Source organism: Nothobranchius furzeri, chromosome 9, assembly GCF_043380555.1.
Source record: "Nothobranchius furzeri strain GRZ-AD chromosome 9, NfurGRZ-RIMD1, whole genome shotgun sequence".
Lineage (NCBI taxonomy): Eukaryota > Metazoa > Chordata > Actinopteri > Cyprinodontiformes > Nothobranchiidae > Nothobranchius > Nothobranchius furzeri.
In genome coordinates, this window is record NC_091749.1 from 36,177,915 (window position 1) to 36,201,707 (window position 23,793).

Here is a 23,793-nt window from a genome sequence, read left to right on the forward strand (position 1 = left end):
AGGCCGTACCACCATTAACTGGCGGTTTGAGCCGTTAACTCCTGGGAATCCTATATGCCGTACCGCCGTTAACTGGCGGTTTGAGCCGTTAACTCCTGGGAATCCCATATGCCCTACCGCCGTTAACTGGCGGTTTGAGCCGTTAACTCCTGGGAATCCCATATGCCCTACCGCCGTTAACTGGCGGTTTGAGCCGTTAACTCCTGGGAATCCCATATGCCCTACCGCCGTTAACTGGCGGTTTGAGCCGTTAACTCCTATATGCCCTACCACCGTTAACTGGTAGTTTGAGATGTTAACTCCTGGGATCTAACGTCTAGCAGCCCACTGCTGTCACCTCGGTTGCTGTAATTAGCTTTTTGAATTTAATAATTTACTGAATTTAATCTCATTCACTCACCAACGCGCTCCAACGGTTCCCTCCTACAGAGGATTGGTTCACTCTGTCGTCTCCACACAAATCTATAAGAATGGAATTAATTTGATAAGCTATTTAAGTTTCCTTTTTTTTTTAAGTTGCATCGTTAGCTTTTTCTCTTCTTTTTTCTTTACTCACCGCGTTGGTTCCAAGTTCCTAGCTCTTATTAGAAGGAGTCAAGTCCGCCTCTCCCTCTATCTATGCGGCACCCAAATCAGGGTTCTTCACGGCCTCGACCATTGTTTTTTTTTCTCTCTCTCTCTCTCTCTAACCGCTCAGTCTTTGCTTTCTGTATCTGCGTGCTGCACAGCCGTTTGTCTCTCCTCTCGCTCAGCTGCGTCGCACGGTTTTATTTCGCGGAGGCGGGACTTATTTCTCTCAGCCAATGAAATTTCAGATTCCCACCTGGACCAATAGTATACAGCTTTCCTCTTCTGTTTCTGTTAGTGATGTTCAAGATTCTTGTTTTAACCGATGTTTAATATTAAACTCGTTATTTTAGTTATTCACCCTTCCAATAATTCATTATGAAATTATCTATTAGTTAATTAGATATCTATTAATTAGTATTGTTAATTTCCTTAATTTATATTTTATATTTTATCTAAATTGAGGATGGATCATATTAGTAAGCCAATTAGTTAATACCTCATTAAGGTTCTAGCTTCTGGGTTACATCCTCCCCCATTAAATATCATGCACGTCCCTGTGCATTGTTTCTACGGGGTACACAACTTCTTGAGTAAGAGAGTCAATAAAAGCTTTATTAAGTCCTTGGAAAAGGGACCTAACTACGGTCACTAGTGGATTGCCCAATTGAGAGTAAGTTAGTCTTTGAGGAGGCTGACTACTTCGTTCAGATCTCCTGACATACATCTCTGGTTGCACAGTATCATGCTCATCCGTTTCGGTTTGATTCTCAACTGAGACAGGACGAAGTGAGCTCTCTGTTTCCGACAGAGCTGATGAGCTATTCTCTAAGACTTTGGTCTTTTCAGATGTATGTGTCTGATCGTGTATGATGGGTTCAAAACTTACATCACATTGCTGCGACTTTAGGACACCATCCAATTGAGGTAGGTTTGTGTTAGTTTCATCCCCCGTTTCTACGTCAGGTAAGTATACTTCGTTTTTTTTCGTTTTTTCAGGTAAGTATGTTGCTGCTTCTTTCACTCTTTCAGGTAAGAATGTCGCAGTTTCACTCATTCTGTCAGGTAAGAATGTTTCGGTGTTGATGCCTTTGTCAAGTAAGGACAATTCAGCATTTTCATTACCAGCTAAGGTTGGTTCCTTGCGATCCCCTGTGTGTAAGGATAGTGTGTTTTGTTGTTGAATATTATTTACCGGTCCTGAATCTGCTATGAGTTCCCTATTTGGCAAGGTGACCGCTATTTGATAGGATGGTCGGTTTAGCACTTGTGGAAGATCAGAGTAATAAAACTCATCTACCTCTTCGTCAAGTGGCTCATCTGGGTCAGGTTCTAAGGCTGAACTCTGTCTTGTATGAGGTCTGCTAGGTTTCGTAACGCGTTCTGTTTCATTTTCTAATGAAGAGAGAAAACCACAAGGCAGTAAAAGATCTCTGTGGAGTGTTCTGTTGGGTCCTTCTCCGTTCTCTGGTTTTACAGTGTATACTGGCAAGTTTTCCATCTGTTTGAGAACTATATACACTGTTTGCTCCCATTTGTCTGCTAATTTATGCTTTTCTCTTAAGCGAAGATTTCGGACTAAAACACGATCTCCCACACCTAGTGTGGACTCACGAATGTTTCTGTCGAACCGTTCTTTGTTCTTCCTCGCTGTTTTTTGAGAGTTTTTTATGACAATGTCATAACTCTGTTCCAGATGACTCTTCAGTTCTTTAACATACTGAGAATGAGTTATAGAGGGCTTGTTCAAATGCGGTAACCCAAAGGCAATATCTATAGGCAACCGAGGCTGCCTACCGAACATTAGCTCGTAGGGAGAGTATCCCGTCACGTCATTTTTTGTACAATTGTACGAGTGAGTAAGTGGTTTTACAAAATCGCGCCAGTGATGTTTCTCAGTGGCTTGTAAAGTTCCCAACATGCTGAGTAATGTACGATTGTACCGTTCAACGGGGTTGCCACGAGGGTGATAAGGGCTCGTTCTGACTTTACGGATACCAAGTAAAGAACAAAGTTCCTTGATTGTACGTGATTCGAAATCCCGTCCCTGATCACTATGAAGACGCTCAGGAAACCCGTAGTGGACTAAAAAATGTTCCCACAGGTTCTTCGCGACGGTGGTGGCTTTCTGATCTTTGGTTGGGATGGACACTGCATACTTTGTAAAATGGTCTGTAATCACTAAGACATCTTTAGTGTTCTTACTGTCTGGTTCTATGGAGAGAAAATCCATGCAAACTAACTCCATAGGTCTGGTGGTGGTAATACTCACCATTGGAGCAGCTTTGTCAGGGAGGGCCTTCCGACGGATACATCTTTCGCAAGTTTTAACTTTGATTACGATATCACTAGCCATTCTTGGCCAGTAAAAACGGGACCGAATGAGATCTGTCGTACGTTCAACCCCAAGATGCCCCATATCATCATGTAGGCTTTGCATGACTGTTGAACGTAATGAATCAGGCAAGACTAACTGCAATGATGTCTCTGGTCCTAATTGGCGTCTCCGGTACAGTAAATCATTTTGAAACTCAAACCGTTTCCACTCTCTCAAAAGGTTAAGAACCACCGGGGGTTCTGCAATAGTATCAGTTGGCGGTTTATTGTCAGTCATAAGCAGCTGAATGACTCGGCCAATGGTTGGATCTTTCCTCTGCAAGGAGACAAGGTCAGCATGGTTATACTTGGGCACAGCAAAGAAACTGTCACTATTGTCTTCCAACTGGAATAGGTCTGGAATGGCCGCTGCAGACATGGCAAGTGACTGAACTAAACCACAAGGAGAATCAGCCTCATCCAAGACCATGTGCTTTTGGCATGTTGCCTTCACTGCTTCGGCTTGAAGTTGAAGCTCGACTTCTTTGACAGAGGATAAAAGATGAGATCGGAACTCATCTAGTCGTTGGCATTCCTCAGTGAATTTTGAGTTGTCTTCAGGTTTATCATGCAGCCTCCTAGACAGGCCATCCGCGTCAACGTTCTGTGTACCTGCACGGTATCTGATGTCAAAATTATAGGTGGACAACGCAGCTAGCCAACGATAGCTCGTTGCATCGAGTTTTGCCGTTGTTAAGAGGTAAGTTAACGGATTATTATCAGTAATGACAGTGAATGTGTTCCCATACAAATAGTCATGAAACTTATCTGTTATGGCCCACTTTAAGGCTAGAAACTCCAACTTGTGCGCAGGGTACCTAGTTTCACTGGAGCTTAAACCGCGACTTGCATAAGCGATTACCTGTGTGACACCGTTTTGCACTTGGTATAGCGCTGCACCGAGTCCGGTCGTACTAGCATCTGTGTGTACTAGATATGGGAGTTTTGCGTCAGCGTAGCCAAGAACTGGCGAAGTGGTAAGTTTTTCAATAATAGTTTGAAAGGACTTCTCACAGTCTTGGCTCCAACGATTCCCAAAGGGTTCTTTGGGGTTCAAGTACTTTGATCTACATGGTGGTGTTTTAAAGTTTTTCCGTTTGGGTGGATAACCAGCCGTGAGAGATGTTAGTGGCTTGACAATATTTGAGTAATCTTTAACGAAGCGTCGGTAATAACCGGTAAATCCTAAGAAAGATTGGAGTTCCTTCAAAGTCTGAGGCTTCGGCCATGTTTTGAGTGCTTCCACCTTATCTGGATCGGTTTTTATGCCATCTCGAGATACTATATGTCCAAGATAACGCACAGATGTCTGGAAAAAACGACACTTATCTGGTGATAGCTTGAGTCCGTATTCTCTAAGCCGTTCAAGAACGTGAGAAAGTCTGGTTTCGTGTTCTTCCAAGGAGTTGGAAAAGACGATCAAGTCGTCTAGGAAAACTAACACTTCCTTCAGATTAATGTCCTTCATACACTTTTCCATAACCCGTTGGAAAGTGCTTGGAGCATTTGTTATTCCTTGTGGCATACGGTTAAATTCATAAAACCCAAACGGGCAAACAAAAGCAGTTTTAGGTTTATCCTTTTCACACATCTCTATTTGATAGTAACCTGACTTGAGGTCCATCACAGAAAACCACTGTGATCCAGCGAGAGCAGAAAAGGACTCCTCCAAGTTAGGCAGGGCATATGCGTCGCGAATGGTTTGCAGATTAAGCTTTCTATAGTCTATACATAGACGTACCTCACCATTCTTTTTCCGAACTACCACTATTGGTGAGGCAAATGGAGACTCCGACTCTCTTATTATACCGGTTTCCAAGAGGGCTTCCAAATGTTTTCTCACGGCTTCATAATCATGTGGATGGATCGGCCGAGATTTCTGTTTGAATGGGGTCTCGTCTTTTAAGTTGATGTGATGTCTTATCTGTTGTGTATGACCAAAATCAAGATCGTGGTGCGAAAACACATCGGAGTAAGTGTTAAGTTTGTTGGTGATCCTCCCTTTCCATTCTTCGGACAAGGGCGAAGTACCGAAGTCAAAACTGAGAGGAGGGTTTGAAGGTGAAGTCTGTTGCTGCGAACTACACGCCGCAAGTACTTTCTGATCACTTTTGTCAGGTTCTGGATATGGCATAACACGATCGGCTTTAACTAACTCAGCGATCACACAGTTTGTGGGTAATGTGATGTCATGGTTAGTTTCGTTTCTTAGTACAACAGGTACTTTGTATGGACCATGTGAAGGTAAGGAAATGAGGCAACAGTCTACAATTATACCCCCTGGTAGAGAACCATTGGTGGGTTGTTCAATGAGTGCATAAGGCTCATGCTTGTTTTGGCTGGGTTGCATAAACCCTTCTAGTAACAGTTTTTTATTTGCAGGGAGAACTTCTTGGGTTCTCCCTCGAAGCTTCACCACACCAACTCGTCCATCTTTGCTTTGTTTTTTTCTGACTGCTAAGGCTTTTAGCACGTGTTGGTACCCATAAGAGAGTGCCTTGGAATCAGGTAAGTTATTGGCAGACAATTGCTCATACAAAGGATCGAGTGTGTTTGTGCCAATGAGTAGTGGTGTATCAGAGTTTGAGCTTATATCCGGAACCACTAACGCAAGGGTAGGTAACTCAAGTCCAGACTGATCGAGCTCTTTTGGAAATGTGACACTTATCTCTATGTATCCTAAATAAGGAACTGCTTGACCGTTTGCGCCCTCGACTTCTAACAGATTACTGATGGGTTTAATTGAGAGGTCAGGTAAGTGTTCTTGGTAAAAAGAATTGGCAATGGTGGTTACCTGGGACCCTGAATCCAGTAAACAATTACATTCAACACTGTTAACTGAGACTGTAGCTGTGCATCGCCCACCCACTAATCTTTTGGGAAGTTTTGGCACTGAATGAGCATGAACTGGCTTGCAAAAAAGTCTCTCTGTCCTTTCCTTAGAGGGACTTGGTTCTACTTTAGCACCTATCTGTCCCACGATAGGAGCTTCTACCGGTTTAAAGGAGGAGACTGAGCAATTGGCTTTGACATCTCCCACTCGCGCTGCTTCTGTCTAAGAGCAAGTCTTTTAGTTGCAACTAGTGCTGGATTTGGCTCGTTGCTACAGCTAGAAGCTATGTGCCCATCTTCTCCGCACTTAAAACAGTATCCAGGCTTTGGTCTGGGCACCACTGCTGTTATCTGCTGAATCTGTTTGGGCTCATCTGGAATTTTAGTCCCCACACGGGGTTTTGACTCTTTTTGAGTTTTCTTTGCCTTTTTATCTGTGTTGTTAACCTTAAGCTGTGCAATTTGGCTCCTGAGCTCAGCGATTTGTTTGCGTAAGTCATCACAGTTATCATCTATTTCCAGTTCACAAGTGTTTTTACTCTGAGAGCATGTTGTTTGCACATTTGAATACACTCTAGTTCGTTGTGCCCCTAAGTGTTGTTTCATGCGTGCTGCTTTAGTAGCCTGTTTGTCTTCTTCAGTGCGCAGTTTGAGGAGAAGTGCTGTAAAATGAGGCGGGTTGTCTTTCTTTTGTTCGAGTTGCAGGTTTGAAATCAGCGAGCTGTCCCAACAGCCTCTGCAAAACTGCTTGAGCAGCTGCTGGTCGGCGTCACTGGAGGAAATTCCATTCCTCTGAATAACTAGGTTTAACAAGGTGTATAACCTCTGAAAGTAATCGGAAGGTTTTTCACCACTATCCTGGTTTGTGTTTAAGAAGCGAGCAAAGAGCTCGTCGCCGTCTTCGACAGCTGCGTAAGCTGAATCGAGATGTTCAAGGTACGTTTCCGGGTCGGATTTTGGACTAAGAGCTTTAACGATGCTCGCTGCTGGGGCTGACAGACTCTCCACGATTCTTCGTACAATTTGGGACTTGGTGAGTGAAGGATCATTTATGCATAACACTACACTACTACGCCAAGTATCATAGTCAGTTTCAAAAGAAGGGTGTGGAACTCGCCCTGAGAACGGTTTTAGTCTGTATTGTGAAGTAGGCGGAGGGATAACCTCACTGCTTTTAACAATGTGTTCCACAATAACTCGCTGAACCTCAGGTGTGTTTAAAAGATTTGGTGGAATGCAAGGGTTTTGTTTTCCAGTCTCTGTAGGTGGACAATTGTCCTTTGAGTTGTTCATATAGTTAACTTCTGGTGTTAAAGGCAGGGAATATGTAAGTTGGTCACTATGGAGCATTGGCTCTAGTTCAGTGACTGGTTCAGATGCATGGGTATCCCTTCCTAAAGATTCCCCAATTTTTGCCAGTTCCTCCATTAGAAGGTCTTTAAATGATTGATTGCTACGCGCAGCTATGTCCCTGAGCTCTGACAGATAGGCATCAGTGGCAGATGTGCTAGTTTCTAGACTGTACGCGCTGGCTAGGTCTTGAATATGAAAGAAAACATCTGGGTTCCTAGTACAAGGTTTGTCATAGGGTAAACATTGTTTCTTTAATTCCTTAACAGTGGCTTCATGTTGAAACTCCACAATAATCTGATCACAGTTTGGTAACTTAATGCGCCTGTTAACTGGTCCGAATCCTTCCATAAACCCAAAGACTTCGTTATCAAGGTCTGTATCAGTTAACCCACTGATTAAAACAGCATTTGAAACTTTGACCTTTTCTGTTTTCACAACTTCCATTTTAAAACACTCAAAAGTACCAATAATGCCAAAATGGCAAACCACTGTGACCTCCAGGCACTCTTATGATGTCAGTCAATGGTTAGCTAAGGTAACAACTCTACAATTCTCCTGGCTGGCTCGCCAAGTTTTATGTAACCGGATTACAGGATACAATAAGATAATTAAAAGAAAAAATAAACAAATGGGCCAATAATTAGGTTCGGGGAGAATTGGAGGTTGTTTAAGAATGACTGGAGTCACGGGTATAGCATGAAACGGTTTATATACTAAATTTTAATAATAATGGGAAATATAACATAAAGATAGCACACAAAAACAGATGAAAACAATCGACAATAGTAAAATGGTCGGTATGAGATTTGATCATATGAGTCACAAGTCAGCCGGCGTCAAGTCAAATCCCCACGCTTGGGGTGAAAGTCAGAGTCCGGTGGTGCGATTTTTTCCTACCGCACCGTTGAGATTGTTCACAGAAGAGAGCAGTCTGCTCTTCAGTTACTTGAGATGTCCTGGTTCGTTCAGTGGTTAAGGCTCGCCATCTCCCTCGTCAGGAAGAAATCCAGTTCTCGTTCCAAGTGAGTGATCATAGGAGTCGGGATCAAACCCAAGGAAAAAAAAAACCCAGCCTGTAAACAACAGGACTGTTAGCGAGTTGGCATCGACCCTTCTCGTCACATCACAGCATAAAGTCTTACAGACTTAACAAATGCTTCACTCTATTGGCATAGCCAATCATGTTTGGGTTCACAGTTCAACTAACATAACATCAATTTGATTGTCTATTAAAATAATTCTCAGTAGCTCTGGAAATATAATTACATATGACAACAATTGTTCAGCTCAATAGGCTCAGTTAGATTCTATTACTCTACACTATTCAACAAGAAATACATTCATGACAACAAGGATACATTTAGTTGTGTTTCTATACAGCATTGTGACACCTTGTATATCTGTAACACAATAAATAAATAAATAAATAAATAAATAAATAAATAAATAAATAAAATGTTCTATAACAAAATTCAACAAAATATAAATTCTGGTCCTTTGGTCCACCTTTGTAAAATAATTCCTCCCTAATCAGTTAGCTTTTATTTATTTTTATTTATCTATTTTTTTTTATTATTAAATGTTTGGTTAAGGGACGCATTGCTAATTCTATGGCGTTAGCTATAACGCCCCTGAGGACCTTGTACATCTAGGCCGTACCACCATTAACTGGCGGTTTGAGCCGTTAACTCCTGGGAATCCTATATGCCGTACCGCCGTTAACTGGCGGTTTGAGCCGTTAACTCCTGGGAATCCCATATGCCCTACCGCCGTTAACTGGCGGTTTGAGCCGTTAACTCCTGGGAATCCCATATGCCCTACCGCCGTTAACTGGCGGTTTGAGCCGTTAACTCCTGGGAATCCCATATGCCCTACCGCCGTTAACTGGCGGTTTGAGCCGTTAACTCCTATATGCCCTACCACCGTTAACTGGTAGTTTGAGATGTTAACTCCTGGGATCTAACGTCTAGCAGCCCACTGCTGTCACCTCGGTTGCTGTAATTAGCTTTTTGAATTTAATAATTTACTGAATTTAATCTCATTCACTCACCAACGCGCTCCAACGGTTCCCTCCTACAGAGGATTGGTTCACTCTGTCGTCTCCACACAAATCTATAAGAATGGAATTAATTTGATAAGCTATTTAAGTTTCCTTTTTTTTTTAAGTTGCATCGTTAGCTTTTTCTCTTCTTTTTTCTTTACTCACCGCGTTGGTTCCAAGTTCCTAGCTCTTATTAGAAGGAGTCAAGTCCGCCTCTCCCTCTATCTATGCGGCACCCAAATCAGGGTTCTTCACGGCCTCGACCATTGTTTTTTTTTCTCTCTCTCTCTCTCTCTAACCGCTCAGTCTTTGCTTTCTGTATCTGCGTGCTGCACAGCCGTTTGTCTCTCCTCTCGCTCAGCTGCGTCGCACGGTTTTATTTCGCGGAGGCGGGACTTATTTCTCTCAGCCAATGAAATTTCAGATTCCCACCTGGACCAATAGTATACAGCTTTCCTCTTCTGTTTCTGTTAGTGATGTTCAAGATTCTTGTTTTAACCGATGTTTAATATTAAACTCGTTATTTTAGTTATTCACCCTTCCAATAATTCATTATGAAATTATCTATTAGTTAATTAGATATCTATTAATTAGTATTGTTAATTTCCTTAATTTATATTTTATATTTTATCTAAATTGAGGATGGATCATATTAGTAAGCCAATTAGTTAATACCTCATTAAGGTTCTAGCTTCTGGGTTACACATGCATACCACATACACTGATGTTTTCCCTCCTGATTGAATTTTTCACACAGCTAGAAATGCTCCTGTAGAAAACCAGTTGGACAGAGATTTGAGAGCAGAGACATTTTATTCACATTGAAAATAAATCAACTTGTGGGCCAATATTAAATATTTCTTTGTCCCATTTGGGGCTGGAGCACCGCCTTTAAAACCCATGACTTAGTGAGTGATGTGATTCATGTCACTGTGTAACTTCCTGGGTAATAAACTCACAGGACTTCATGCTTTATGGCCTTTGCCAGCACCGCTCTGACATTAGTCAGTGTTAAATAATATTTGAATGATATGGAGTAAATAAATTGTCACTTGAGTGGAAAACTAAATTTACTGAGGAGTGTCAGGAACATCTGAGGTTAATTCAGTTCAATCCATGTTTATTTATATAGTGCCAAATCACGACTAGAGCATCTCTGTCGTGGCTGAGGGAAGTTTCCTGACCCAAGACATGCAGAATGATACCGAGACGGAGGTAGGAGACATAAAACACAACTCTTTTATTATAAGGAAACTAAGGGTGCACAGACGTGATGGTGAGTAGCCAAGGTGCTGAGCACCGCTTCAGGGAGGAGGGTCTGTAGAATAGACAGAGGTGAGGAATCTTGAAGCAGGAGTAGAATAATATTGTCTTAGAGGAGTCTTACTGTAGAGAGCTGGCTTAGGCGCATGGGAGGAGTAGGCAGGGCTGGGGTGAGCTGCGGCAGAGGTATTGGTGGTCCTGAGACGTAATCCAAGGTGGTGAGCGGAGGAGAGCGGTTAGGTGCTGGAGGAGGGAGATCTGCAGAGCACAGATCCAGAGTATGGCTGAGGTTGGTTGAGGTTGGTCTGTAGGATAATCCTGGGAAGAGCAAGGCGAGGGATCATAAAACTGGTAACGGGCGACGAGCAAGGTACAAACTAGAAACAGGACTGTAACTGTAGCAGAGTGTAACTATAGTGGCAGAGTTGCCCAAGTTGAGTAATCTTCCGGCGAGGTGAAGTGATCTCCAGCTCCTTATAAAAGCTGGCAGGCGATGGGGAAAAGCACAGCAGCTGGCCGCTCTCCGGAGCCGCCCCCCTGCAACAACTTGAGGCTGATTATCAGAATGTGCAGACTCACCCCAGATCCTGACAATCTCAAGGCACTTTTTACAAAGTAAACATCCCAATACAGTTCACTTCATTCAGGGAAATACCAGGAAGTAATGCAATTAGAGAGTGGTGGTAGAGGAAAGTAGAGTGTGGAAAGTAGTCAGTATGTCCTCCAGCAGTCTAAGCCTATAGCAGCATAACTACAGAGATAGCTCAGGATAAGCTAGCCTTTTAGATTAAGCAAATAGAGTTGGGGTGTAAAGGGACAAAACTCATAGCTGAAGCTCTTTGGGGACATTTTGAAGGGTTGAGACCTGGAAAACCGTGGTCCAAGGTCATAAAGGTTTGAGCTGATGAGTAAAGCATATGTCACTAAGCAGATTGCTAACCAAAACAAACCTGAAAAGATAAAAACACTTATTTTTAGTCAGCTCATGACCCAACTCATCTTCCTCAGAGAGGAATCTTAGTTTTTAAAACCCTCCCTTCAGACTCTGGCTGCAGGTCTCGTTTTCCCATCTTCTAGCTCAACAGCTGATCTGTCTGCTGGACGTTCATCCTTCCCATCCTCCTTTATACATAAAATCCACTAAACTACAGAGAAGTTACAATCTGTCACAGATCGCTGCCATATCGAAACTTTTACCATAATTTCTTTCTCACTGCTCTGCAGCTCTACGCTCCGATTACAGATTGCAACCGGCTGTCATAGTGCGGAGCTTCCCCTGTCCCCCTGCAGCAAACCGCTACTGAGCCATCCTCGCAGAGCTGGTCAGACTGGACAACCACAGTTTTGCAAATCACCCTCACATTCACCGTTTTTTTACACGATTATACTGCCTACGAGGAATTTGGCTAAGACGGCCAGAAATCGTACAGTTTGATCCGTGCTTAAGACACTCTACCTTCCTCAACGCTGCTGTCAGTTTGTTCGTCTTTTTTTTGTCTACTTCACAGTTAAATAAACTCTTTGCAAAAGGTTGAGGTTAGCTAATGCCTTTAAATTTGTCAGTGGATCGGAAGCCCAAACTGAATGTTTTCCACTAAGACGTTCAGGCTGTTGCTAAAGCTGGTTTTAAAATTACTGATTTGCATTTCCACATTTAAACAGTCAAACAAAACCACCCGACTGTCACAGGAAATGTTTGATTCATCATCTGTTGCTTTTGGAATTCTGTAGATCACTGAGCGTAGATAGTTTATTTACATAGATCATTCTATCTGCCTTATTTTTTCCTGAGATACCAGATTATAAAATATTCTAAGCGTGGAATGTGTGTCTGAAATGAAGTAAAAATAACTCAGTTGTTAAACAAAGCATTTTACATTTCTATTTGGATGCTACTGTCCCTAAGCTTGTCTTTAGCCTCTTTTAGGAATCAACACCGCTAATTTGCCGCAACGCTGAGCCAGCATCAGAGAGCCTTAGGTTGTTTAGAAGTGGTCAGACCGTGGCAGTAATGTGGCACAATCATATCCTTTTTACTAGAGATCCCGTGATGGTGGTATAAAGGGGGGCTATGGGGGCGGTCTCTGCTCTGCTGCAGACTTCCGTTTCTTGAACCTAACTTGCTTTTTACTGCAATCAAAGCCGCGCTCATTAAGTTTTTTACATGTCGCTCCTAAAGGTGTCTGTCCTCCACAGTCCCCGTGCAGCCTCTCGTGATCGCTCCAGTTTTTCTCTCAGCTGACTCTGTTAACAAAAACTAAACATACTTTCATACATTTACTTTTATTCAATATAGTTAGCGAGCTGGAGCTCAGACATAACTCATCACGTGATCATGATGCCACTTTCTGTTGTGCCAAGGTGTAATATACATTCAAAAGTCTGACGTTGCAGTAAAATTACTACCAGCTACTACCGCAAAAGCTGTGGCTTCAGTTTTATGCTGATTTGCTGTCATGGTGTGTCTTCTAAAAAGGATTTGAGAAACCATTTTTGAATTATTATCATTTGAAAATGAACAGTAACTATGATTTTAACATGCAGGCAGAACATGAAAATAGTCTCCTACACCTATCTCCTGCATTAACATTGATAGAAAATAGAAAACTTTCCCCCATCTTGACTCATGATGGGGAAGGCTGTTGTTGATTCAGCCTCCAGGAAACAGCAGAGAACGTAGAAGAAGCTACCTGTTAGCATTAGCAACTCCACCACATGGCAGAAGTTCATCCAGGTTTGTGTTATTTGTGGAGGTAAAACATCAAAATTGCAAAGCAAACTGAGTCAGTGGTTGAGTTGCCTTGCAGTTGTCCAGTCTGAGGCAAGATGTCCAAATATCAGGAAATAAGACTAAATTCTGCACTCTGAAGCTACTTTCTCCTCCAGCTTATTATGTCCTCAAACAGGCGCACCAGAGCCTTTTGCTCCGGAGTATGACTTATAAGATATGCATTCCTGAGACCTAGAGACCAATGCAAACATATTAAAATAGGAGTAAACTTGACCTTTAACCTAAAGTTGATTGGCTGAGCAAACAATTGCTGTCAACATAGCTCCATTTTTCCTGCTGTTGTTGGTGGTTGTGGTTTTATTTTTGTTGTTTTTTGCCAAACCTTTGTCAGTAGAAACCAATGCCATCTCCAGTTTGGCACTAAAACTTGTTTGATGGAAAAACCTGACACGTTCCTTCACAGAACATACTTTTTTTAAGGCAGTGCTCTCTTAAAGCTGGAATAATAGCAAATAAATAAATAAAATAATAATTGATTAATAATTATTTGTATTTATTTTTCTGTCATAACAATACATATAAAACACATGAAAAGGAAAATAATTATCTAATAAAGATCATAATAATAATTATCAAAAGTACAAATTCCTCTTGTAAATTAAACATTTTCTTTAGATATAATTTATGAATGAAAAGGTATAGGCTGAAGTTAAACTTATTTAAGCCTACCCGTTAATTCATTACAAAATCCATGAAATCATTACAAAAAATCAACAGTGTCATAAATATCAAAAGTAAATAAACATGTAAACAATACAGTTATTACATACATCATCCTAATTTCAACAAAATCAATCAAGAGGTATAAAGATGAATAAAACAAAATCAATTGAAATCAATCAAGAGGCATAAACGTGTGGCAAAACTAATTTATGTGTACTTGATAATTATGTAAGGTGCTATTTTTAAAACTCTTTTTGAATATTTTCAACAAGCATGCATTTTTTAATCTTTCCTCAAGGCTATTCCATAAACTCACTCCTCTTACTGAGATACATCTTTTTTTTTATTGGTTCTAGTATTCCTTTTTCTTTTATCCCAGTTCCTCTTAGACTATATCCTCCTTCCCATGGTTCAAACATCCTTTGGAGACAAGGTGGAAGATGAGCCTGATATGCCTGATATACTACAGCCAGTGTATGCAGGTCAATAATATCATAAAATTTTAGAATTTTTAAATGGATAAAGATAGGGTTTGTTGGTGCATAATAGTTAGCATGGGAAATTATTCGAACTACCTGTTTTTGAAGTAAATATATAGGATAAATATTTGCTCTGTAATTATTTCCCCATGTTTCAACACCATAGCTCAGATATGGTAAAATAAATGAATTATTGAGTATCTGAAGGGATTTAATATTTAAGACAAATCTCATTCTACTCATAAGTCCTATATTTTTTGATATTTTTAACTTTATATCATCTATGAGGCTTCCAACTCAGTTTTATAATAATTCCTCAAAATGTATATGTGTGTACTTGTTCAATTTCAATACCATTTATTTTTTATAATAATTTCATTATTAATTTTCCTGTTTCCAAATATAATGTACTTTGTTTTGGTCACATTCATAGAAAGTTTATTCCTGATGAATAAAGGAACACAATAATGAGTTTGAAGCACTGTCTTGGCTTCTAAACTCTCCAGGCATCCATCTAGTTTTGCATGTGCAGAATGCAGTTTGATCCATACAGATGTTTATGTTACTAAACTCATCAGAAAAACTTTAGAGAGCTTGTGCTTGGTCAGAACTGTTGAGGTAAAACTGGAAAAAGAAAGCAGTGGTCTCAATGTTTGGCCAGAAGTGTGAATCTTTGTTTTTCTTTGAAAAGCTTGGGAAAAAAATTCCATTGAGTTTGATTTTGTTGTAATTAAAACATGAATGATTTAAGATACCCAACATAAAGCAATGGTGAATATGATAATAAAAAGTAAGTTGGTGTGATTATTTCCCTGTAAAAGATTGTTTTGGACTGCTGAAATAATCCAAAGCACATAAAACTAAAGGAATAACCAATTATTGTCTCACATGCCAACAGCCTCCGTGAACAAACACACAGTTTCAGTGTAAAACTTGCAACTGGGAACGATGCGAGTGCCCAGGATGATAATGTATACTGGTTTCTGCATCCCAGACTTATGAATATTTTGTTACAGTGTGCAATCAAAACCTTTACATTAATCATTCATGGTCCTTGTGGCCCATTATTTCTGCTATTAAATTATTAATGCTCTGCTCTGACTTTCACATAATCAAGTACTTATTGTTGGCTGTTTTTCATTGCTGCTGCAGTTGAAGACAGGACCATTAAATGAGTCATTCAATTAAGATATATTCAAAAAGCCTTATTTGATTAGATCCTAATTAGTCTCCTATTTTTAGGCGTTTTGTCATGTAAATAAACTATTTAAACATTTGCTTAATAATCTGATTTTCTCCATTTTTCTTTCTTCTTTTCCCCAAACTATTCATCCATCCATCCAGAGTTTTTCTTGGAGCTGCTGGACAACTCTGAAAAGTCTCTCAACAGTATGTTCACAAAGACGTATGGGAAGCTATACATGCAGAACTCTGAGATGTTTCAGGACCTATTCACTGAACTGAAGCGCTACTACACAGGGGGCAACGTAAACCTGGAGGAGATGTTGAATGACTTCTGGTTAAGGCTGCTGGAGCGAATGTTCCAGTTACTCAATTCCCAGTACCACTTCACAGATGACTACCTGGAGTGTATCACCAAATACGCAGATCAGCTAAAGCCTTTTGGAGACGTGCCCAGGAAGCTAAAGGCTCAGGTTACCAGGGCATTCATTGCTGCACGGACATTTGTCCAAGGGCTAATGGTGGGCCGGGAGGTTGCCAACAGGGTCGCTAAGGTGAGCATCATTTTCTTTTCACTGAGACACTCTGAGATTTTCCTTGCTGTTCAATTTCTTCAGCAGCATCATTTTCCCTTTAAGGCCAGAAATCTTTGCTGGTTATATCATGTTTTATAACGTCTGTTCTCACTTACAAGCAGCCTAATTTGGGTGGTTGATCAGGACCTTGGCATTGCATTTCATGTTTGGGAAATGTAAAATTATATTTCAGCAGGAAAGGTGCAAATGATTAATTGAAATAGAAGTACTTCAAAATCTCAGTACGACTTCTGTTTAAGGTAATTTGCAGGTGTTTTTGTTGATGTCCATTGTTTTGTATTTGCAAAAGGTAGAAGTTTGCTAATACACTGCCTGGCCAAAAATAGTTGCCAACAAAAAAAATTAAGTTGCACGCTCTAACATTTTGTTGGACCACCTTTAGCTTTGATTACAACACATATTCACAGTGGTGTTGTTTCGACAAGCTTCTGCAACGTCACAAGATTTATTTCCATCCAGTATTGCACTAATGTGTGACTAAGATCTTGCATTGATGATTGTGGAGTCTGAGCACTGCACAAAGACTTCTCCAGCACATCCCAAAGATTCTCAATGGGGTTCAGGTCTGGACTCTGTGGTGGCCAATCCATGTGTGAAAATTGTGTCTCATGCTCCCTCAATCACTCTTTCACTATTTGAGCCTGATGAATTCTGGCATTGTCATACTGGAATATGCTCGTGCCATCAGGGAAGATGGAATAACCTGGTCATCCAGTATATTCAGGTAGTCAGCTGACCTCATTCTTGGAGCACATCCTGTTGCTGAACCTAGACCTGACCAACTGCAGCAAGCCCAGATCATAACACTGCCACCACAGGCTTGCACAGTGGGCACTAGGCATGATGGGTGCATCACTTCATCTGCCTCTCTTCTTATCTGATGCACTGTCACTCTGGAACAGGGTCCATCTCTACCCATCAGACCAGTTTTTAATAATAAGTTGGACAGTTCTTAACCCAGTTTTAGTCATTTCTGCAATCTCCTTAGATGTTTTCTTTGCTCGATGCATGCCAATGATTTCACCTTTCTCTAACAGACTAACATCTTTTCCACGACCACCAGATGCATCTTTCCACATGTTTTTTTTAAGAAATGAGAAGCAACACATTACACCAGTTGGAGTTAAATAGCTTGTTGCCAGCTGAAAGATAATTGCCCATGCACTAATTATCCAATAGGAAGCGCCTACCTTTTGGCTTAGTTAAATCTGATTGGTGACTTGTGTTTGGGCCAGGCAGTGTAAGTACAAATCTGTCAGTGGAACCCAAAACTCAGCTAAGTATGTAAATGCAATAAATAACACGTAAAATGAAAAGATCATAAAACTAACATTTATGCTGATCGATCCTTTCTGTGCATGTTTACATAAAGAAGCCAATCAACCAGTACAAATTTTACCTGATGTTTTGACAGACACACACACACACTTTGTTACATTTTGCAATGCTTTCTATAGTATTTCTACAAATTAGACAGCTTCTTATTAAAAGATTAAATTGAAAGCCTGGCACTGTCTGTATTTATAAGCTCCGCATAGTCAGGTGGGAGCTGGACATTTGAAATTTCATTCATTTAAATGGAAATTTAAACCCAATTTGTTCTACATTACAGATAAATCAACCAGAGAGAGTAAAGCTTTAGAAAAGAGACGGGATATTAAAGTATAACCCCACACATTATGCCATTGAGTCTCTTCTGCTCTAGCAGTTTAATTGTTTAACAATATGCACATGAAAAAAATATATCTTTTCACTGCTGTTGATTTTATGATAATGATTGCTGAATTAAAGAAAGCAGAGTTTATTAGATACTGCAAAAAAGAAAATAAAAAAATAGAAAAGAACAAAACACTCAAGAACACAGCTGTGTTTTGGACGTCTGGTTTATAATTTCATGTTAAACACATAAAGTTATGCAACAGATTTTCATGAAAGTTTAAACTGAAGCATTATGTAACCACAGCTGTTTGCAGCCCGTGGGAACAAACTGCTGTTGTGTTCGGCTGCATAAAGAAAGACCTGCCAGACGTGATGATTTAGTTTTAAATAAAGTTTGCACAGACTAGCTTCATTAGAAAACCAACACATTTATGCATGTGGATAAAAAGTGAGAATTTGGAACCTTTTTTCTTTGACTAAATACTAGTGATGTAAGAAAAATACTTTGTATTGGCCATTCTGCTCCTCAATTATTACAACCATGTGTTTTACAACTTCTATCATATAATTTCACTTTGGCAGGGACAAATTGTAGTTTGGCAGATATGTCTTCTTTCATAAATCATCATATATCACACAAACACTACAATTTCTTTTATTCCCCACAATTCCCAATATTACGTTTTCATAGTGTGTTCAGATTTGAGCCATAATAGGATTGAGCGGTGGCTCGTTCTTAGCTCAAAGCTCCGCTCATTTGAATTGAACTGAAATGGAAAAGAGTGAGAAGGTGAAAACACTAAATGTGATATAAGTAATATGATAAAGAATTTCAGTCAGTTTTATGCTGGAGGCTGAACTTCTTCCAGCTACAGATAATCTAGAAGAGACTGTGTTATGAACAGAGTTGAATATTTAACAGTTTAGTTAAAGGTGTGCAACACTACAAACCCATTTTTTATTGTTATTTCTGATTTATATATTTATAAAGGGTGGGATTGCAGATAAATGCTGTCATGGTCTGCGTCTGCCCCTTCCTTCATGTGCCTCCTGGTGTTTCTCCATCCTCTCTAGATTCCCTTCTGTGTCCTAGCGCCCTCATGTGTCATGTCTGCGTCTTCCTCATGTGTCTTCTGGTTTTCCCCATTTGCCCCTAGATCTCCAGCCCTCTAGGTTTCTCAAGTCATTTCCTTTAGTTACAGCCTTTCATGATTTAGTATGATTTTCCCATCAGTGTTTATTATTTTTCTCCCCTCCCTTTGAACTGTAGTTATGTTTCCTCCTCTTTTGTATTAGGTTTTATTCTTAGGTCAAGTTAGCCTAGTGAACTAGACCAAATTCTTGCTTTGCAAAGAATGGTCTAGGCATGCTCCATTGGAACCTCCACAGCTCCTACCAGGACTCTGGCTAGCCAATCACAGCTCTCTAGAGGGGTTTCAAACACATAAAGAGTTGTGATTGGTCCATAATGGTGGGCCAATCATGGTGCTCTATCTGCTAAGTGAACAAATCACAGAGCTTTATCCGCTTTATGGGCCAATCGGGGCACTCTATATGCCTGGTGGGTGGGAGGATGCAACAGAGTGAAACAAGAGAATGTCACATTCATTGTCCAGTGGAATGTGGAGATCATTTGAAAGACAACGGTAGAACCCGCCCCACAACCGAGAGCCGTCAATGGAGCGTTGCCAGACTAAATAATACATTTATTTAGTCTGGCTTGCCAGGCTAAGGTCAAGTTAGTTTCTCCCCTGATCAGTCATTGCCTTCACCTGGTCCTCCTCCCACACCCCACACACCTGCAGCTCATCTCCCTCTCATCCTCCCTGTGTATTTAAGCCCTGTCTTGTCTCAGTGTCTTGTCGGTCCATTGTAGGGCTGCAGCTATCGAATATTTTTGTAATCGAGTACTCTATCGAATCTTTTTTTCGATTAATCGAGTACTCTAATAAATTACCCTTTTGTGTTTGTAAACCATTATATCAAATAGCATGTTATAATTATGAAAGACCTCTTAAAATGAGCAAGCAATTGCTAGTTATTCTTCAAGTTTTATTCAAAATTAGTTTTCAAAACTTCAGCACTTCAACTTTACTTCACAGGAAACAAATGCCTGTGCAAAAAATAAGTATACAACCTGAGCCGATTTTCCCCTCGTGCGAGAATCTGCTAGCCTGCAAGCCAGACAAAAACTAGGAGGATAACTGTTGAAGTAGCGCTGCGAGCGGCTGCGGCCCAAACAGAACCACAACCGCTCACGGCGCATGCGCAAACAGCTCGCCGGCTGTTTCCCTATTAACACACGTCCGTTTTAATTTCTACACTTTTTTCTCACACAATAACAAGGATTGTCGAAAGCATGTTTGCCGTGGTTTTGTCAAATTATACTGATCACAAAACATTTATTTACTTTCTTTCGTTTTCCTCTGCCACTCATAAATACCCGTGTCCTCCTGCAGAAACCCCGAGGGACAACGGACATCAATAACACAATAAAAAGTCCGACATATTGTGTAAAACTGCTATTTTTTAGCACATTTTAAGTTCGACGTGTTGCTACTAGATGTATGGTGTGAGCTAAAACTGAGTGCTACAAATGAAAAAGTCGCACAGTGTCTGCAGAATATATAGAAATACAGGCTAAAAAGCATTATCTTGTAGAGGCTCCGAGTCCGCTTGCAGACGTGACATTTACAGGTGCTGCAGCATGGAGGATGTGGTGTTGTGGTAGGCTAAATCCATTTTACAGCATTTACACTGGACTACGTTTTCCGCCTTACGACGTGAAAAATTGTCCCACACCTTTGACATTTTGTGACTTTTTAGAACTCCACCGGGGTCCACGTTGTCCGCCATGGCTTAAGAGAAAGTTAACTTACATTCGCTACTCGCGTGTGCATTCAGCCCAGTGGGCATGTGCGTTACTTATTTCGGTCCGGGTGAAACATGGCCCCGGGCGATTGCAAAGCCATGAATTAATTAAATATGAATTAAACGAATCCACGAGGCAGAGAATTTGACTCGAGGATTTTTTGTACTCAAATTATTCGAGGTACTCGAGGAATCGTTTCAGCCTTAGTCCATTGTTTGTATTCTGTCAGCGTTTGTTCGTGCTCTTGGTGAGCTTTGTTTCTCCTGCTTTGGAGTTTTGGACTTTAGGCTCGCTGCCTTTGGATTTATTTTTGTTCATCCTCAAATAAAAGGATTTTTTCTTTATATCTACTCCTGCCTCGTGCCCTCCTGGGTATCTGCATATTTGGGTCCTAAACATCCTCGAAATGTGACAAATGCGGCCAAAGTGAGTTTTCTCCACAGGGTGTCTGGGCTTTCCCTTGGAGAGAAGCTCGGTCATCCGGAAGGGGCTTGGAGTAGACTCGCTGCTTATCCATATCAAGAGGAGCCCGTTGAGATGGCTCTGGCATCTAATCAGGACGCCCCCTGGACACCTATCTGGTGAGGTTTTCCAAGCACGTCCAACTGGGAGAAGACCTAAAGGAAGACCCAGGACACGCTGGAGGGACTTTGTCTATCAGCTGGACAGGGAACACCTTGGGATTCCCCTGGAGGAGCTGGCCCAAGTGGCTGGGAAGGGGGGAGTCTGGGCTTCTCTGCTTAGGCTGATGCCCCTAGATAAGCGGCCAAATTGGATGGATGGATATCAGCCACTCTTGAGCTTTTCATGCAGGTTGAACATGAAAATAGTCTCCTACACCTATCTCCTACATTAGCTACATTAACTCCAGGATTTGAAAAGCCTGATGGATCTATGTCACACTTTCACTTAACATTCAAGGCTTACCTGTTTTGACTCACGATGCGGGGAGGGCTGTTGTTGGTTAACGCCCAAGAAACAGCAGAGAATGTCTCAACTAGTAGAAGCTAACTGTTAGCATTAGCAACTCATCACACAGATAAACATCCACATTGCAAGTCAGTGGTAGTGCCAATTTGCTGTTATCCAATCAGAGGCTCCAAATTCTGCCATCTGAAGCTCAGCTGTGATGCGGCTCACTTCTAGTTCCTGGTAATGGTGCACCAATATATTCTCCTCCTGAGTACGACTTACAAGGCATGTGTTCCTACTAGAGACCACTGGAGATGTATTGTAGGCGGACTTCTCGCACCTTTAAATCCACATACTAGAAAAAAAGAATGGCGTTTTAAAAGATGGAGGTATAGATTTATTTCTCCATGAATACATTAAAATGGGAAATTCTTTATTTTGTTCAGGCAATAATGTTGTTGTTTTGTTTTCTTTCTGGTGCAGTGACTGACTATGACACAATAACCATAAATTTCAAGTTGTTTCACATGTTTTATTTATGTAAAACCCAATTTATGTCAAGGTAGAAGTCAGGAATACAGTCACAATCTAAAGTATGCAATAAGAGTCTCTAAAACACAAAATAAGTCATGTTTAAAGTATCAATATATAATGTGGCTCAGTCTGCATTTGAAGGACTCCTCTTCACCCACACACACATATTAGTGAGTGTGCAAGTCAAAACAACATTTATTTCTTATCCAACCTCATTATAATTTTCTTGCCAGTGAGCAAAACATTTACCTTTTTTATGACAAATATTTTAAACCAAACAGGTAAAATAAATGAAAAGGAGCCTATCTATAGGATCTGCTGTCGGCCTGAAAGGGAAGCAGCTTTTCTGGATCAAATCCCATAATCTGTTTTTCCTCATCAATTATAAAGCGCTGCCAGGAAGCAGTGTGGTTTTGCTGTAAGCTGTCAGGCTGGTGAACAACCAACAAACCAACATGAAAAGTAGCTGATGTGATCGCCTTGGCCTTCAAACTAACCTCTGTACTTTCATTCACTGTGAGCGACTCAACCAAGAAGCTACTTCAAGTCTGTTTAGTCTACTTTTTCTTGTATTTTAAAAATGGGGACAGAAAAATCCTGTCAGAAACATAAATCACAGTATAAGTAAGTTCCTAAAATAAAAATAAATGCAGAACTTTATTTTCTTTGACACGCTTTTTGAAGTCTTGTAGACTGTTTGTGGTGACCGAGTCTAAGAAGCCATAATCAAGGTTTAGGCTCAGGTTTTTCATCGTTAAGGTTTCAACTTTACTTAAACCAAAGTATTCAAACGGACAAAATGTGGCTTTTCTGCAAAACGAATGCTTTTAACCATCTGTCATTTGAATTCTACCTTTTACTTTAGAACAGGATGATGCGCTGACAGTGATGAGCCATGCATAATTACTGCCAGCAGACAGCTCTGCGTGCATGGAAGCTGGGGAACGAGAGATATCACTCCATAAAATGGGATTTCACTCGCCTTGCACTCAACATTTTCCTGAACCTCGATCCTGGATTAAGAGGAGGATCTCTGTGGCTTACGGTTTATGATGACCATTAAGAGTTTTATTCTGGATGTACTTAAAACACAGTCCAGCCACATTAAGACCTGCTCAGAGAAGATTGCAGGGATTTGGACCCTTTGAACGATTTAAAGTTCAAGCATTTAGAGCACTTACCACTAACTCTCCATACACATGGGAAGCCAGCCTCATCCTTTGTGCATTTTGAGTTGTTACGATGGTGGCAAGTGGGATATTTGGCACAGGGGGATTTGTTTTCCCTAACGGCTTTCAGTGGCACGCTGATCTCGTTATACACTCATTCCCAACTAAGAACTGTTAGATTATTTCAAATTAAGCTTGGAGGCAGTTCCTAATCTTCACTCATTTACTTATTATTGTGCTGACAGATTAGTTTGCAGACATGTGAGAGATATCAGTTCCATGTTGTTGTCATGGCTTTCTTTCTTTTTCTTATGTAACCACAGCTTTACATTTTCCTTATCTCAAATCTGTACGGTGCATTCAGCGATGTGGGCTCAGACAGCAATAACAATCAGCACATGAAGAAACATTGGATTGGGCTAAATGAATGGCAACACATACATAATAGATGTGTTTGCTTTGACCTGCGTGTGATTTGAGGCTGTGTGAAACACCTCCAACAAA

At 40.8% G+C, this 23,793-nt stretch overlaps 1 protein-coding gene across 2 annotated transcripts in view; it reads left to right on the plus strand.

The window, feature by feature from the left end:
* Window positions 1-23,793, plus strand: part of gpc6a (glypican 6a) — a 290,648-nt gene that overhangs the window by 165,060 nt on the left and 101,795 nt on the right. For both annotated transcript variants that reach the window (XM_054731829.2, XM_054731830.2), the window contains exon 3: window positions 15,710-16,101. In XM_054731829.2, the coding sequence (XP_054587804.2) occupies window positions 15,710-16,101 (392 nt within the window). The remainder of the gene's footprint in view (window positions 1-15,709; window positions 16,102-23,793) is intronic.